Genomic DNA, 16,251 nt, shown 5'->3' on the forward strand with positions numbered 1-16,251 from the left:
CCTAGTATTGACTTTGCAAGAGCCAAACACTAGTACGAAAAAGGTTTTAGAAATAATACAACAGTTTGGCCAGGTAGCTGGATTTAAGTTGAATAAACAAAAAACTAAAGTTTTAGGGAAAAACTTAACAGATATGGAAAAGGAGAAATTCCAAGAGGAGACAGGTTTGACAGTGGTCAAGAAGGTGAAATACCTAGGGGTTTACTTAACATCTAAAAATGTGAATTTGTACAAGGACAACTATGAAAAATGTTGGTCAGAAATTAAAAAAGATCTAGAAATATGGTCAAATTTGAAATTGTCAATGTTAGGCCGAATCGCAGTGATCAAAATGAATGTATTGCCTAGAATGTTATTTCTGTTTCAGACCTTGCAGATTCTTGACAAGATGGAATGTTTTAAGAGGTGGCAGAAAGATATTTCGAAATTTGTCTGGCAGGGCAAAAAGCCCAGAATTAAATTTAAAATATTGACAGATGCTAAAGAAAGAGGGGGTTTTGCCCTGCCGGACTTAAAATTGTACTACGAGGCAGCAGCTTTTTGCTGGCTGAAAGAATGGATGCTCCTCGAGAACACGGACATTTTGGATCTGGAAGGTTTTAATAATGCTTTTGGTTGGCATGCATATCTTTGGTATGACAAAGTTAACAGTGCCTTTAAAAATCACATTGTCAGAAAAGCATTGTTTAATGTTTGGATAAGATATAAAGATCTATTGGAAAATAAAACCCCTAGATGGGTGTCACCAGTGGAGGCTAAAGCAGTGAAGAAACTCAATATGGAGGTCGGATGGCCGAAGTATTGGGAAATTTTAGAACAGGATGGAGATAGGTTCAAACTACAAAGTCATGAGAAATTGAAACATAAAGTACAAAATTGGTTTCAATATCGTCAAATAGTGGAATTTTACAAACAGGACAGGAAAATCGGTTTCCAGGTGGAAAAATCAAAATTAGAAACCGAACTGTTAGAACCCAATACTAAGAATTTATCTAGAATGTATAACTTGTTGCTGAAATGGAATACACAGGATGAAACAGTTAAATCGGCTATGATTAAGTGGGCACAGGATGTTGGACATAACATTATGTCAGCTGACTGGGAATGGTTATGGAACACCGGCATTAAGTTTACGGCATGTAATGCCTTAAAGGAAAACATTATGAAAATGGTTTATAGGTGGTACATGACCCCAGTCAAGCTGGCAAAAATTTATCATTTGCCCGATAACAAATGTTGGAAGTATAAAGAGACTGAAGGTACCTTCTACCACCTTTGGTGGACATGCCCGAAGATTAAGGCCTTCTGGGAAACGATCTATAATGAAATGAAAAAGGTACTTAAATGTACCTTTCCTAAAAAACCAGAGGCCTTTCTCTTGGGCATTGTCGGCCAATTGGTGACAAAGAAGGATAGAACTTTTTTCATGTACGCTACAACAGCAGCAAGAATACTCATCGCAAAGTATTGGAAGACACAAGATCTACCCACTCTGGAAGAATGGCAGATGAAAGTGATGGACTATATGACATTGGCCGAGATGACAGGCAGAATCCGTGACCAACGAAAAGAGACGGTGGAAGAAGAATGGAGAAAATTTAAAAGTTATCTTAAGGACTACTATAAACTTAATGAATGTTAAAATGTTGTGGCTTTCAGAAACAAAGGGGTACAGGGATATAAGGTTAGAATACAAAAGAGGACTAAGATGACAGAGATTGGAAAGTAACAAACTGGGAGTTGCTAGTAGATTATGGACATTGGGATGCAGAGAGGGGGGGTATGGGGAAGTCCAAGAAAAGAGGTTTATGAAAATATGTTTGAAACTATACGTGTATGTTTGTCTTTTTAAGTGTTTGTTTGTTTGTTTGTTTTTTAAAAAAATTCTGTAAAACCAATAAAAATTTTATAAATATAAAATCATTTCTGAATATAATACAGCCGATTTTCAAGTGTCATATCTCAGGGAAAAACCAGGATCTTGTATGTTGTTTTGCAGTTGCCAAAACCAAATTTATCAAAGGGCTCATCTTCCTGGTGATTAGAGTTGTTTGACAGTGGACTGGTCTCCCTCTGGAGTTTGTGGTCTCTTCTTCACTGGCGGCTTTTGAGAAGAGGTTGGATGGCCATCTCTCAGGGATGCTAGAAATGAGATTCCTGTGTTGCAGAGGGTTGGACTGGATGACCCCAGGGTACTTGCAACTGTGGTCTAAACCACTGAGCCTCTTGGGCTTGCTGATTGGAAGGTTGGCGGTTCAAATCCCCACGATGGGGTGAGCTCCCATTGCTCTGTCCCAGCTCCTGCCAACCTAGCAGTTTGAAAGCACACCAGTGCAAGTAGATAAATAGGTACCACAGCAGTGGGAAGGTAAACTGTGTTTCTGTGCGCTCTGGCACTCGTCACGGTCCTCTGTGTGCCAGTAGCGGTTTATTCATGCTGTCCACATGACTCAGAAAGCTGTCTGTGGACAAACAACAGCTCCCTCGGCCTGAAAGCGAGATGAGCGCTGTAACACAGTCTCCTTTGACTTAAACGTCCAGAGGTCCTTTACCTTTTACTTTTACTTGCAACTCTACAATTCTACTGCAAGAAGATCAAACCTCTCCATTCTGGAAATCAGCCCTGATTGCTCACTGGAAGGACAGATCGTGAAGCTGAGGCTCCAGTACTTTGGCCACCTCATGAGAAGAGAAGACTCCCTGGAAAAGACCCTGATGTTGGGAAAGATTGCAGGCACAAGGAGAAGGGGACGACAAGAGAGAATATTATGAAAATGATATACAGGTGGTACATGACCCCAGTCAAGCTAGCAAAAATCTATCACTTGCCTGATAATAAATGTTGGAAATGTAAAGAAACTGAAGGTACATTCTTTCACCTTTGGTGGACATGCCCAAGGATTAAGGCTTTCTGGGAGACGATATATAATGAATTGAAAAAGGTATTTAAATATCCCTTCTTGAAGAAACCAGAGGCCTTTCTCCTGGGCATAGTCGATCAATCGGTGTTAAAGAAGGATAGAACTTTCTTTATGTACACGACAACAGCAGCAAGAATACTTATTGCAAAGTATTGGAAGACACAAGATTTACCCACTTTGGAAGAATGGCAGATGAAGGTGATGGATTACATGGAATGACTGGTAGAATCCGAGATCAGGGAGAAGAGTCGGTGGAAGAAGACTGGAAGAAATTTAAAGATTATTTACAGAAATATTGTAAAATTAATGAATGTTAGAATGATGTTGGATTGAAATTAAGTGGTTTCTAGCTGTAGTGGTATAAAAGAACATGAAAAAATGGTTTTTCTTTATAAGTAAAAATTTAATGATATAACTTAAGATTTAAGATCTGGGTTGAATTAAAGAGGGAAAGAAACTGCTAAGTTAATAAATTGAACTGGAATACAAGAAAGGGAGGTATGAGGAGGTCCGGGAAATAAGTTAATGGGGAAAAAATGTGATGAAAAGATTGATTGTTTTTAACTATTTTTATTTTGTATTTTTTCTTTTTCTTTGTCTATTTTGTAATGTAAAACACTAATAAAAATTTTATAAAAAAGAGAGAGAGAGAAGGGGACGACAGAGGATGAGATGGTTGGACAGTGTTCTCAAAGCTGCCAGCATGAGTCTGACCAAAGTGCGGGAGGCAGTGGAAGACAGGAGTGCCTGGCGTGCTCTGGTCCATGGGGTCACGAAGAGTCGGACACGACTCAACGACTAAACAACAACGCTTGATGTTTTATCATGTTTTCAATATTCTGTTGGGAGCTGCCCAGCGTATCTGTGGAACAGATACTGTGGAACACCAGTACAAGTAATAAATTATTATTTTTTTAAAAAAATTCTTCCAGTAGCACCTTAAAGACCAACCAAGTTTATTCATGCATGGTATCTGAAGTAGTGTACATGCACATGAAGGTTCATACCAATAGCAAACTTTTTTATTTTGTTTCAATTATGGCAGATCAACATGGCTACCTACCTATATCTGTTATTATTGTTTCTTCTTTAAACATTCCAAGCACTGTTAGGGTTTCTCCCCTGTATGAATTATTTGATGGGAAGTAAGACTATCCCTCCGACTGAAGCTCTTTCTACATTCCAAGCATTGATAGGGTTTCTCCCCTGTATGAATTCTTCGATGAGAAGCGAGTTTTCCCCTCTCACGAAAGCACTTTCCACATTCCAAGCATTGATAGGGTTTCTCACCTGTATGAATTCTTCGATGAGAAGCGAATTTTCTCCCCTCACGAAAGCTCTTTCCACATTCCAAGCATTGATAGGGTTTCTCACCTGTATGAATTCTTCGATGAGAAGCGAGTTTTCCCCCCTCACGAAAGCTCTTTCCACATTCCAAGCATTGATAGGGTTTCTCACCTGTATGAATTCTTCGATGAGAAGCGAGTTTCCCCCCCTCACGAAAGCTCTTTCCACATTCCTGGCACTGATAGGGTTTCTCACCTGTATGAATTCTTTGATGGGAAGTGAGAGAGTTGCTCCGACTAAAGCTCTTTCCACATTCAAAGCATTTATATGGTTTCTGACCTGTATGAATTCTTTGATGGGAAGTGAGATTGGCCCTCTGAGTGAAGCTCTTTCCACACTCATAGCACTGATAGGGTTTCTCTCCTGTATGAATTCTTCGATGGGAAGTGAGATTTCTCCTCTGACTGAAGCACTTTCTGCATTGCAAACACTGATAGGGTTTCTCCCCTGTATGAAATCTTTGATGGGTTGTCAGAATCCTACTATGGCTGAAGCTCTTTCCACATTCCAAGCACTGATAGGGTTTCTCCCCTGTATGAATTCTGTGATGGGAAGTGAGCTCTGAGCTCAGTCTGAATTTCTTTCCACATTCCAAGCACTGATAGGGTTTCTCCCCTGTATGAATTCTGTGATGGGAAGTGAGCTCTGAGCTCAGTCTGAATTTCTTTCCACATTCCAAGCACTGATAGGGTTTCTCCCCTGTATGAATTCTGTGATGGGAAGTGAGCTGTGAGCTCAGTCTGAATTTCTTTCCGCATTCCAAGCACTGATAGGGTTTCTCCCCTGTATGAATTTTGTGATGGGAAGTCAGCTGTGAGCTCAGTCTGAATTTCTTTCCGCATTCCAAGCACTGATAGGGTTTCTCCCCTGTATGAATTCTGTGATGGGAAGTGAGAGTATCCTTCCGACTGAAGCTCTTTCCACATTCCAAGCATTGATAGGGTTTCTGATCTGTATGAGTTTTTTGATGCATCAGGAGATGGGCCCTTTGGGTGAAGCACTTTCTACATTCCAAACATTGATAGGGTTTCTCACCTGTATGAATTCTTCGATGGGAAGTGAGAGAATCCTTCCGACTGAAGCTCTTTCCACATTCCAAGCACTGATGCAGTTTATCACCACTGTGAGTTCTTTCGTGTGAAGTAAGGCTATCCCTCTGAATGTAGCTCTTTCTTTGATGGGAGGTGGACTGGGAGGTCTGACGGGTGTTCTCTCCATACCCTGAATATTTACTTGACTTCTCCGCTATGTGGATTCTGTTGTGGTCCCCTTTGTTCTTCCCCTCAAATTCATCACCATCTGCAATGAAGAGAGAAGCTAATTAGAGCCTCAGGAAGAAATGAAGCACCAGATTAATGAACAATGTTAATGAATTAAAAAAATTCCTTCCAGTAGCACCTTAGAGACCAATTAAGTTTGTTATTGGTATGAGCTTTCGTGTGCATGCACACTTCTTCAGACACACTGAAACAGAAGTCACCAGAGCCTTATATATAGTGAGAGGCTGCGGAGAGGTATTTCTCAGAAGGGTGGTGGGAATGGGTGATTGGCTGGTAGGTGTGGTAAACCTGTTGATGGCTGTTAATGACTGCAATTGGTCTTACAGGAAAAAGCAAGGGGTGAGATGGGTAAAACAGCTTTATCATGTATAATGAGATAAGAATCCAATGTCTCTATTCAGACCAGGTCTCTCCAGGGTTTTAAGTTTGGTAATAAGTTGCAATTCAGCAACTTCTCTTTCCAGTCTATTTCGGAAATTATTTCGTAATAAGACAGCTCCTTTGAGATCTTGTATAGAATGTCCTGGGAGATTGAAGTGTTCTCCTACTAGTTTCTCTATCTTATGATTCCTGATATCAGATTTATGTCCATTTATCCTTTGGCGTAGGGTTTGGCCTGTTTGTCCAGTATAGAGAGCTGAAGGGCACTGTTGGCATTTGATGGCATACACCAGTGTTTCCCAACCGGTGTTCCGCGGCACACCAGTGTGCCGTGAGACCTTGCCTGGCGTGCCGTGGGAGGGAGGCGGGAGAGGCGGGGCGGCGGCGGCATCTCCTGCTGGATGCAAATCCAAACATGGCGGGCGCCTCCCTCGCTCCTTTGTAGGCGGACCATCGAGAGAGAAAGAAAAGGAGGCGAAAGAGCGAGAGAAGGCGCCTGCGCGGAAAGAGGAGCGAGCAGTGCGCCTGCGCGCCGCGGCGCCCGAGATCGCTTCTCCCCACCGCCCCTTGCTTCAAAAGAGGTCCGGGGACAGCGGGAAGCGCTTCGCGCTGCCCCCGAACCTCTTTTGAAGCAAGGCTTTGCGGGGAGAAGCGATCTCCCCGCAGCCCCTTGCTTCAAAAGAGGTCCGGGGGCAGCGGGAAGCGCAGCGCTTCTTCCCCGCTGCCCCCGGACCTCTTTTGAAGCAAGGGGCTGCGGGGAGATCGCTTCTCCCGGTGTTCCGAAGCGGGGCGGGGGGGCGGGAACACCTGCCCCAGCCGCCCCGCTTCGGAACTCTGCTCCGAAGCGGGGCGGGGGGCGGGAACACCTGCCCCAGCCGCCCCGCTTCGGAACTCTGCTCCGAAGCGGGGCGGGGGGCGGGAACACCTGCCCCAGCCGCCCCGCTTCGGAACGCTGCTCCGAAGCGGGGCGGGAACACCTGCCCCAGCCGCCCCGCTTCGGAACGCTGCTCCGAAGCGGGGGGGGGGGGCGGGAACACCTGCCCCAGCCGCCCCGCTTCGGAACGCTGCTCCGAAGCGGGGCGGGGGGCGGGAACACCTGCCCCAGCCGCCCCGCTTCGGAACGCTGCCCCGAAGCGGGGCGGGGGGCGGGAACCTCGCACCCCGCCGCCCGGCATCGGAACGATGCCCCGATGCCGGGCGGTGAGGCGGGAACCTCGCACCCCGCCGCCGGGCATCGGAACGAGGTCCTGGACCTCTTCTGAAGGCAGGCGGGGGCAAAAGTCTTTGCTCCCCCCGCCTGCCTTCCCGGGACAGCGGAGACTTCTCTGCTGCCCCGGGCGATCTTAAAATGCTGGCGGGTGGGAGCAAAGCGTTCGCTGCCAACCCCCAGCATTTTAAAATCTCCTCGGGGCAGCGGAGACTTCGCTCCCGCCCGCCAGCATTTTAAAATCGCCCCGGGACAGCAGGGGCTTTTAAAATGCTGGCGGTCGGCAGCAAAGCCCTCCTGTCCCCGGAGCTTGCGGGGCGGGAGGTGGGAAGAAGAGCTTTTCTTCCCACCGCCAGCCTTCAGAACAGCCTTCTGAAGGCTGGCAGTGGGAAGAAAAGCCCTTGTCCCCCCCCCCCAGCCTTCAGAAGAGGTCGGGGGACAGACTGTCCCCGGACCTGGTCTGAAGGCGGTTTCCCTAGGAACGCATTAATTGATTTTCAATGCATTCCTATGGGAAACCGTGCATCGCAAGACGAAGAGACTTGCGGAACGAATTAATTTCGTCTTGCGAGGCACCACTGTACTTTTTATATAGTCAATATAGGCGCAGAGTTAAATTTTTTAACATTTTCTAATGGTGGTGTGCCTCGAGATTTTTTTCATGAAACAAGTGTGCCTTTGCCCAAAAAAGGTTGGGAAACACTGGCATACACAATGTTAGAAGAAGAGCAATTAAATAGTCCTCAGATGGTATGTATCACAGGTACAAGAGAGGTTTAAGTGGATAGGAGTTTAGGAAATGTTGTTCGAAATGTGCCATGAAGATGTTGGCATACTGTGGGGCCATGCGGGGGCCCATTGCTGTGCCGCTGATCTGGAGGAACAGGTCATCACCAAATTTGAAGTTGTTGTGGGTAAGGACCAAATGGCAGAGTTTGGTAGCAAAGTCCGCTGTGATTTTATCTGAAATGGTGTTCCTTATAGCTTGTAAGCCATCGTTGTGTGGGATGTTGGTATACAGATTCCACATCCATAGTGGCTACTATAGTATTGTTAGGAAGATTATTCAACTCTGTGGTGTCACGTACGTAGCTGGGAGCACGGATGGCATATGGTTTCAGAACAGAGTCCATATAACCATATAGTAAGAGTAATAGTGCCAATACCTGAGATGATGGGGCGTCCTGGATTTCCTGGTTTGTGTATTTTAGGTAGAAGATAGAAAGTTCCTGGTCGAGGTTCTGCTGGTGTGTTTGTGAGGATCTGTTCTTGGATGTGTGGATGTAGCTCCTCAACAATCTTGTTCAGTTCTTTGTTATATTCTTGTGTGGGGTCTGAGTCCAATTTTATGTAAAAGGCGGTATTAGAATCTGTGAGCCTCCTGGATGTAATCAGTTTTGTTCATGATGACGACAGCTCCACCCTTGTCCGCCTCTTTAGTTATAATGTCTGGGTTGTTCCTGAGATTATCTATGGCTCTCCTTTCAGCATGGTTTAGATTTTCTTGTAAGCGATGGTGTTTTCTGGTTACATCCGTTTGGATTCTGTGGCGGAAGCCCAATGCAAAAATCCTCAGGATCCATGGGGCTCTGTGCTTTGTAACCACGTTTTTGCACCATTGTGGCCCCAGGCAACACTGGGTGCGTGCTTTTTCTGGTGCAGGCTGTAGCCATGGACATGCTATGTGATCTGATGGTGAATTTGAGGTGACCCAATGTAAAAATCCTTAGGATCCATAGACTTTTACCTCCCCCCTCCCAGGCAGCCTCCTTTATCGCTAGCGTCCCTTATCTCCCTCCCGATCCCTTACCGATCAGCTGCTTCCTTTCAACACTCCCTTCCCTCTTGTTTGCCTTAGTGTCTTTTCCTTAGCTGGAGCAGTTCTTTGCTACTCCCTTTCTTCTAATTACTCTCCTCATTGCTTTAGTCTTCCTGTCTCCTCTCCTTGCAAGTTTGCTGTCTTTACCTCCCCCCTCCCAGGCAGCCTTCTTTATTGCTAGCGTCCCTTATCTTGCTCCCAGTCGCTTGCCGATCAGCGGCTTTGTTTCAACACCCACTTCCCTCTTTCAAAAAACAAAAACAAAAAAAGCATGATCTGCTTTTTGCCCCTGGGCACTTCGGCTCCAAGGACCACACATTCGCCCCATAAGACATACAGACATTTCCCCTTGCTTTTTAGGAAGAAAAAAGTGTGTCTTATGAAGCAAAAAATAAGGTAATTAAAATACATTCTAGAATCAATTCAGAATGAAATTAATGGCAACCATCGGGTTAGAGTTCTATGAAGATTACAGGAGAGAGGGGTTCAGACAGTCCATGATCCCACGATTCTCCTCTGTAGGAATATTTGCCTCTACACATTTGCCTCTACACATTTGCTTCTACACATGACTGTGGCATGCTGGGATAGCCTCACCGCCAAGCTTTGTTTCTGTACATAATACTGCACAAACCGTTCTTGGGACATTCTCTCATCATCCCAAAATGTTCCAGTTCAGTTTGAGTTCAAGACAACATTACACTTTGACCTATTCCTTAATGCTTAGTTGACCACATATATTGAAAGGTAATTGTTTTAGTCTTAATATATTAATCATTGGTTATATTTTAATTAGGAGGCTTTCATGCCTGTCTAGTTCCAGCTCCCTTTCCCAGCCTTTAATCTATTGGTGATTAATGATCGTATGTAATTCCCGCCTTGTACTTATGTTAACCAATCAGCAACAAGTTGCTTTGTGTTTGTATCAACCAATCAGCCACAAGCACACCTGTGGCAATGTTTCTAATATTCAATAAAAGAGAGTTCCCGGGGCTTGCCCCGGCAGACGCCTCTCACATGACACCTGCGACTCGTCTGTCCTGATTTTCATTCCTACACTCCTCCTTTACACTTCCTTATGCATAACTCTTTGGTCACAATGCATTAACGTCCATGCCTTGTCTGTGAAACCTACACCCCATCAGCAGCTGCCTCAATCTGATTGGTCTAAATTTAAATTTATACGTAAATCACTTGCTTCAGTTTGAACCCCTGTCCTGTGTTCATGAGGAGACCAACTCTGTATTGTTTCATTGGTAACAGAAGAGGAAAAATGACTATTAATCACACTTAACCTAACACACCAGCCGCAAGAACTCCTGACTAGGCATTCAGCTATGCAATGTTGAATGCTCTCTGTTCTCTCCTGTTTCCCTATTTTTTGTTCCAGTTTAAAACATTTCATGGGACTTCCGGGGTGGCGCCATCGGTAATGGCGGATTCCCTCTGATCCGGAGGGACTGGCTCCACGGAAAACGGGTTTGTTCTGCTACGGCGAAGCGGGGACCCTTTAAAAAATCACAGGCGGATGAAGCCTGTGACCATGGGACTCGGCGGGCACCTTTCGCGCGCGCCCAATCCGTAAAGGAACCCAACTACGGGTTCCGGAGCAAAGAGGGGCAAGTGGCGCGGTGCTGAGAGTCAACTGCTTCTTCTGTGGAGCGAAGCTGCACAGCCGTTGCCGGAGAGCGCTACCTTTTTCCTGGGACAATTTGGCTACAAAAACAACTACCCGTGAGTAGACTAAATTTGGACAATTGGACTTTAAACAACGACCAGTGAGTAGAACGGAAAATTGGATTGAGAAATTCTTCTTAAATTGGCACTGAAGCGGGAAGGTCTAAACAGGAAGTCAGCCTTCCGTTTCTTGTAGATAGATTAAAGCAAAGACATGGTAAACTAGAGTTCAAAAAATCGTTCGCAAAGGATCAACTTTCATCATTTAAAAGTACTGAACCCCCTTCGGAAGCAGGAGAAGAGGGGGGATTTTTTCTGGATTGTTTAAGCCTGCAGAAGAGAGTGTAAAGAAAAGTAATTCTCCACCGTCTTGAACCTGGGAGCGGGGTGTCAGGACAGAAGCTTTTGGGAAGTTCATTGACTACAGACAAACGTTTTTGACAGACAGTCAAAAGAAGAGAAACATAGTGATTCCATTGTTCTCCTTCGCATTTTAAAGGAACAAATATTGACAAAATATCTGAAAAAGGAAACTTTGTTGTTAGATCTGCTTTTGAGGGAAAAAAGAGATGGATACAAATAGAAGTTTTTCCCCTAGAGGGAGCTTGTGAAACTGTTATTGAATTTGAACTGGGGAGCTTTGCAGCTGCAAATAGATTAAGACCGTGGGAACAGACTTCTGACCTTGCATAACAATGTACTCAGAGGCTATGGTGCGTGCTTTCTGCAAGACAAGTGCTTTACTGGAACAGTTACATGAGAAGACGGATTTGATGACTGTTGTGATTAGAAATTTTGGACAGGCAGTGGGTATCTATATAGAACCCACCCAGGAACCAACTTGTGCTCTGACAGATCAGATGAGGGAGGAGGTTGTTGTTGGACCTCGGGTGGCAGAGATGGAGGGAGCTGTGGCCAGCAGGAACATGAGTTGTTGGATCTGACAAATGAACTTGGAAAAAGCCAGATTTGGAGAGATAGAGTTGTATTTGGCTTGGAGATGGGGGGCTGGATAGACCCCCCTATGCAGGGATGTTTTGACTTTTCAAGTCTGGCAATGGGCCGTGAGGAGTTTGGGGATGTGGGGGTCCTCAACTCTGGAGGGGGTTTGAAACATGTCTTTAAAAATCACATGGAGTTCAGTGATTTGTCGAGAAGGGACAAAAATATTGTTAAGTTGGAGTTTCCACAAGTGAAAGGAGCAGGAGACAAAGTAAAGTACAGGTATAAATATGAAGAAGATCTGCGGAAGGGACATGGAAGAGACTTAAGGGCCTCGGACATAAGATTACCAGGTTAATGAACTAGATGGATGGGATAGAAAGGACTGACTAAACCCGGTACCAGGAGGAAGAGACGTTGGATGAAGATTGGAAGAAAGTTTTTAAAAAAATTTATTTAGGATTGTTTTGAAAAATTAATGAATATTAGAAAAATCTTGGAACGAAATTATTTGGCTTTAGCAGAAATGTTAAAAAGAACTTTGAAAGAAAATGCTAAGGTCAGGAGAAATTGGTATAAATAAAATTAAAGTTTTAAATTTTAGGGTTTTTTATGTAATATAGGTCAAAATAGATCAAGGTAATTTAACGACAGGATATTATGAAAAATGGAAAGGATATGCTGTTATAATTAACAACTAGAATACAAAAAGGGAGGTGTGAGGAGGTCGATGAAATAAGGTCATGACAGTTAAGGATTTGGGAATATTGGATCTGTTTTTAAATTTTTGTGGTTTATTTTTGTTTTGTGATTTTGATGTGTTATGTGTTTTGTTTTTGTTTTTTGATTTTGACTTTTATCGATTTGTATTGTTTGACTGCTGTTTGTCTTTCTATTGTTTTTATTTTTTTCCTTCTTTTTCTCTCGATTTCTTTGTAATTTTAAAATTCTTAATAAATATCATTTAAAAAAATAATAAAAAATAAAACATTTCATGCACCCAGAACTCACACACTGACCACTAACGATGAATCGTATGTTATAGATATTCCTGCAAATAGATTCTGCTAGTTTTGAGATCTACAAATGACATGAGAAGACTCGGTCTACATCAGGGGTTGGCAAGCTTTACCTCGCCTGGGCTAGTTCACTCTCACGGAAATCGCTCCATGGGCAGGATCAAGTGTGTACACACAGGACTCACTGAGCGGACGGCTCAGTTCGGGGGCAGCTCAGTTAAATGACCCCTATGAGCCGCTTGCGGCCTGTGGGCCATAGATTTCTGACCCCTGGTCTACATATTTGCATCATTTAGTGGTCCTATGATCCTTGTTTTTAAAAGCAAATAACAGTTAGTCCAAAAAGAAAAGAAAAAGGCAACACACGGAGGACGCAGGATCAGGATTCAGTTCCAGAAATGTGTGTGGATAAGCCTGATCCATGGAAAATGTGTACAAGGAAGTAACCTTAAACCTAAACAGCATACAGCCTATAACTTGAATCCGTATTCATGTTAATAGAAAAAAACAACAGCACTGTTTGTTCCATTTCTGTGGAAGAATAAGAACCAAAACTCCTTGTTTACATCTGTTATAATAAGGTTTGTTTGCAACCTGTTTTCCCAAAGATTTTTTTTAACATATAGACACATCTCATCATATCTTTTTTCTTAACATCTTCTGCTCGAAGGAGCTTTGTGACTTCCTTCTATCACGTCTAATAGTTTACCAATTAATTGCATTCTGTTTTGTTTCTTTTTTCAGTTACATCAATACCTATCTCATAACATTGTTCAGCATAAATAAGTGATATTTTAATCTTACAAATCTTCCGACAGTCAGATTTCAGCTGAGGGAAAGGGAAGCGGTGCCAGGGAGAGAAAGTGACGTTGCGTCAGCTTCCGATCTGCTCTTCCCATTGCAAGAGCCAATCAAAGGTCACGCATCGGAAGTCGAAGAGACTTCAAGAACGGATTCTGACTATACGACTGTATTCCTAGCTCAAAATGCCTGCAGGAGACAAAGGCGTAGGCAGGAAGCAAGTGGAGGAGCCCAAAAAAGTGCTCCCCTTCTCCATCTCCATCCGCCTGCCTGCCTCCTCCCACCCCCAAACTGAGCAAGCCCTGATACCTCTCTGGCTCCGTCCATCCAGGTCCCCATCTCCCCTCCTCTGGGACTCACCAGATCTCTCGGAGGTCCCTGGGAGGGAACGCTCAGAGGTTGTGGGGAGGGATGCAGGAGACAACCTGACCAGGTCAACCGTCCATCTTCCCCCTTCCATCCTCACTAGCTTTGCAGGATCCGTCTCTTTCATCCTTCCTGAGGAATCGAGAAGCCACAACAAGCTGCAGGGTCCTGGGAGAGAGGAAGAAGCAAAGGGAGCCTCAGAGGCCCTGCAGGGATTCTCCTGCCCTAGATATTCCCCTGCCCCTGGAGAAGCACAAATGGGGCAACCCCTTCCCAAGAGAAGCCACATTTCTAAACATCCCTAGGATGGCATGGTCTGCACACTAGTGACCTGACAGTAGATCCCTTTGAACTCAGTGGGGATAACTGACAGAACTTGGTGAAAAACCACTCACTGTCCTGTCCCCAAGCCTGAAAACTGCAACCCCAGAGCATGGGCAGAAAATAGCAGAGCAACTATTACATGTAGGTGCCCCCATGCTAGGTGCTTTGTGTGGAGAGCACCGTTGACACGCTTTAGAAGCCTCTAATTGCTCTGTTCTTTTCTGCCTCTTAATAGCTGCACTGTTTTAATTCTATTCTTTTCCTGCATGCTTATTTCAACATCGTAATGGAACAATTTTAATGATGGGTACTATTCTTTGTGTAAATGGAATTCCACATTGTAATAATTTTATTATTATGATTATACGGCACTCATCTTTACATAATTCTTCAAAGTGTTCCCATTTTCCAGATGGAAGGACCTCCTCTCTCAGCATCTGGTGGGGTGGACTCCCCCCCCCTAACGTCCTCAAGGCATCAGGAGGAGGAGGGGAAGGAAAGCCCCATTGTGCATTGTGAGGGGGTGGGAATGGTTCCTTGGTCTCCATCTGTCTTGGGAGACCATGGAAGAGAGTGCCTTTGGGAGTGAGATCCAGCTGTTGGAAGGTAACAGCGCCAGCTGTGGGTGGAGAGAGAACAGGAGAGGGACATGTGTTGTTGCATCTGGGACAGAGGAAGTGGTCCAGTTGTGCTGCTGCAGATGCAGAAGGGCTTTTCTTCTCCCTGTGCTCCCCCAATGTGGGAATGTTCCCGTCTGTCTACATCCTCTGTTCACAAAGGTGACTTATCCCTCCATCTGAAGGGGGTTTATTTTCTTGACTCAAAGCCCCCTCCCCCAAAAGGAAGGCAGCATCTGGATCCCAAGGAAGAGCAGAGCTGCAGACCTCCTGCGAAGTGGCCCCCTCCCTGGCTTGGCAGAGAGGACAAAGAGGACCCACTACTCCCTGACTTGGGTGTCTCCCCCCACCGTGCATGATCTGAACAGGGACCCCCATGTCCCCTCCCTCCCCCCCCCGGGACCCCTGAGGGGAAAGAGAGAGGGGACTCACCGAGGAAGCTTTTGCAAAGGAGAGAAAACAAAGCAACCTCCTCTCTGCTTGCAGGAAGGGAGGTGGGAGGGAGGGATTTTGGCATGGAGGACCTTGACCCCCCCTCCCCCTTCACTTCCTGCCCTCTATAGGAATCCGGCTTTGCTCCTTTTAACCCTTGCAACCCCTCCCTCTTCCTTCCTGCAGTTTCCCTGCTTCTGCGCTCACGGGGCTGCCCCCCTCCCCCCTCTGTGCCAAAGACAGGGATGGCAATGAGGGGGGGGGTTACCTTGGCTCTCCCCCTCCTCCAACATAGAGGCTCCTGAATCCCAAAGAAAGGCTGGGAGGGAGAAGAGGCTAAGAAATGGCTCCATCAAGACACCCTTTCAACGCCCCCACGATCAGCGAGTGTGGGGAATAATGGAGGAGATCCCCCCCTCCGAAAATAATCTCCCCCCCCCCCGCCAAGCGGAATTTCCTGCTTCTGCAGCCCAGGAAAAGAGACAGATGGAAAAAGGTAAAAGGCGGATCTACACGGATCCTCGTGAATTCATATGATTTTTTCATTCAAATTAAAGAGACAGATGAGGAAATGTCCAATGAGAGGAATGAAACGCAGACGCGATCTGGGGGGGGGGAGGAGGTGTGGAAGCCCCCCCCCCCGTAAAAGCACCACAGACAGGAAAGGGGAGGGAGGGAGAGGGGCACATGCTGCTCAGGGGGCAGCCCCCCCCCCACTCTGGGACTCTTTCCCTCCTTCCCAACTCCATCCTTTCCCTGTGTTTCCAGTCAGAAAACCAGTTTATACTGGGCTCTCAGAACCATTTGACCCCATTTCTCACCCCAGAGCAGGACCAATCAGAAGCCTCTCCATTTGAGAGCTGGCCAATCCCCTTTCAGATTCCCCTGGGCCTCGTCCTCTCCTTTGCCAGGTTTCCTGAGGGAGTTTCCCCCCTGAGTTTCCCTCTTGGCTGCTCCCCCTCCCAGCTTCTCCTTCATTTCTCCTTCTCTTAATGTTCCTCCCCACCCTCAATGTCTGGGGAAGGGAAGAGTTTGGGGGCAGCTGCATCCCCCCCCCCCATGGCCAAGCAGGAACCCATGGAGGCGACAGGGCCAGGAGATGGCGTTTCCCGCTCTTT

The 16,251-nt window shown here is 45.6% G+C and overlaps 1 protein-coding gene across 6 annotated transcripts in view; it reads right to left on the minus strand.

Moving 5' to 3' along the window:
* Positions 1–16,251, minus strand: part of LOC310701070 (uncharacterized protein) — a 59,407-nt gene that overhangs the window by 15,277 nt on the left and 27,879 nt on the right. For 5 of the 6 annotated variants that reach the window (XM_083491244.1, XM_083491247.1, XM_083491248.1 and 2 more), the window contains one exon: positions 13,755–13,928. In XM_083491244.1, coding sequence (XP_083347370.1) covers positions 13,755–13,928 — 174 coding nt within the window. Of the gene's footprint in view, positions 1–3,921; positions 5,568–13,754; positions 13,929–16,251 lie in introns of those variants that run through there. The other variant, XM_083491249.1, reaches the window with a different exon arrangement.

The sequence above is a fragment of the Podarcis liolepis genome (assembly GCF_965112155.1).
Source record: "Podarcis liolepis genome assembly, chromosome: 2".
Taxonomy (NCBI): domain Eukaryota; kingdom Metazoa; phylum Chordata; class Lepidosauria; order Squamata; family Lacertidae; genus Podarcis; species Podarcis liolepis.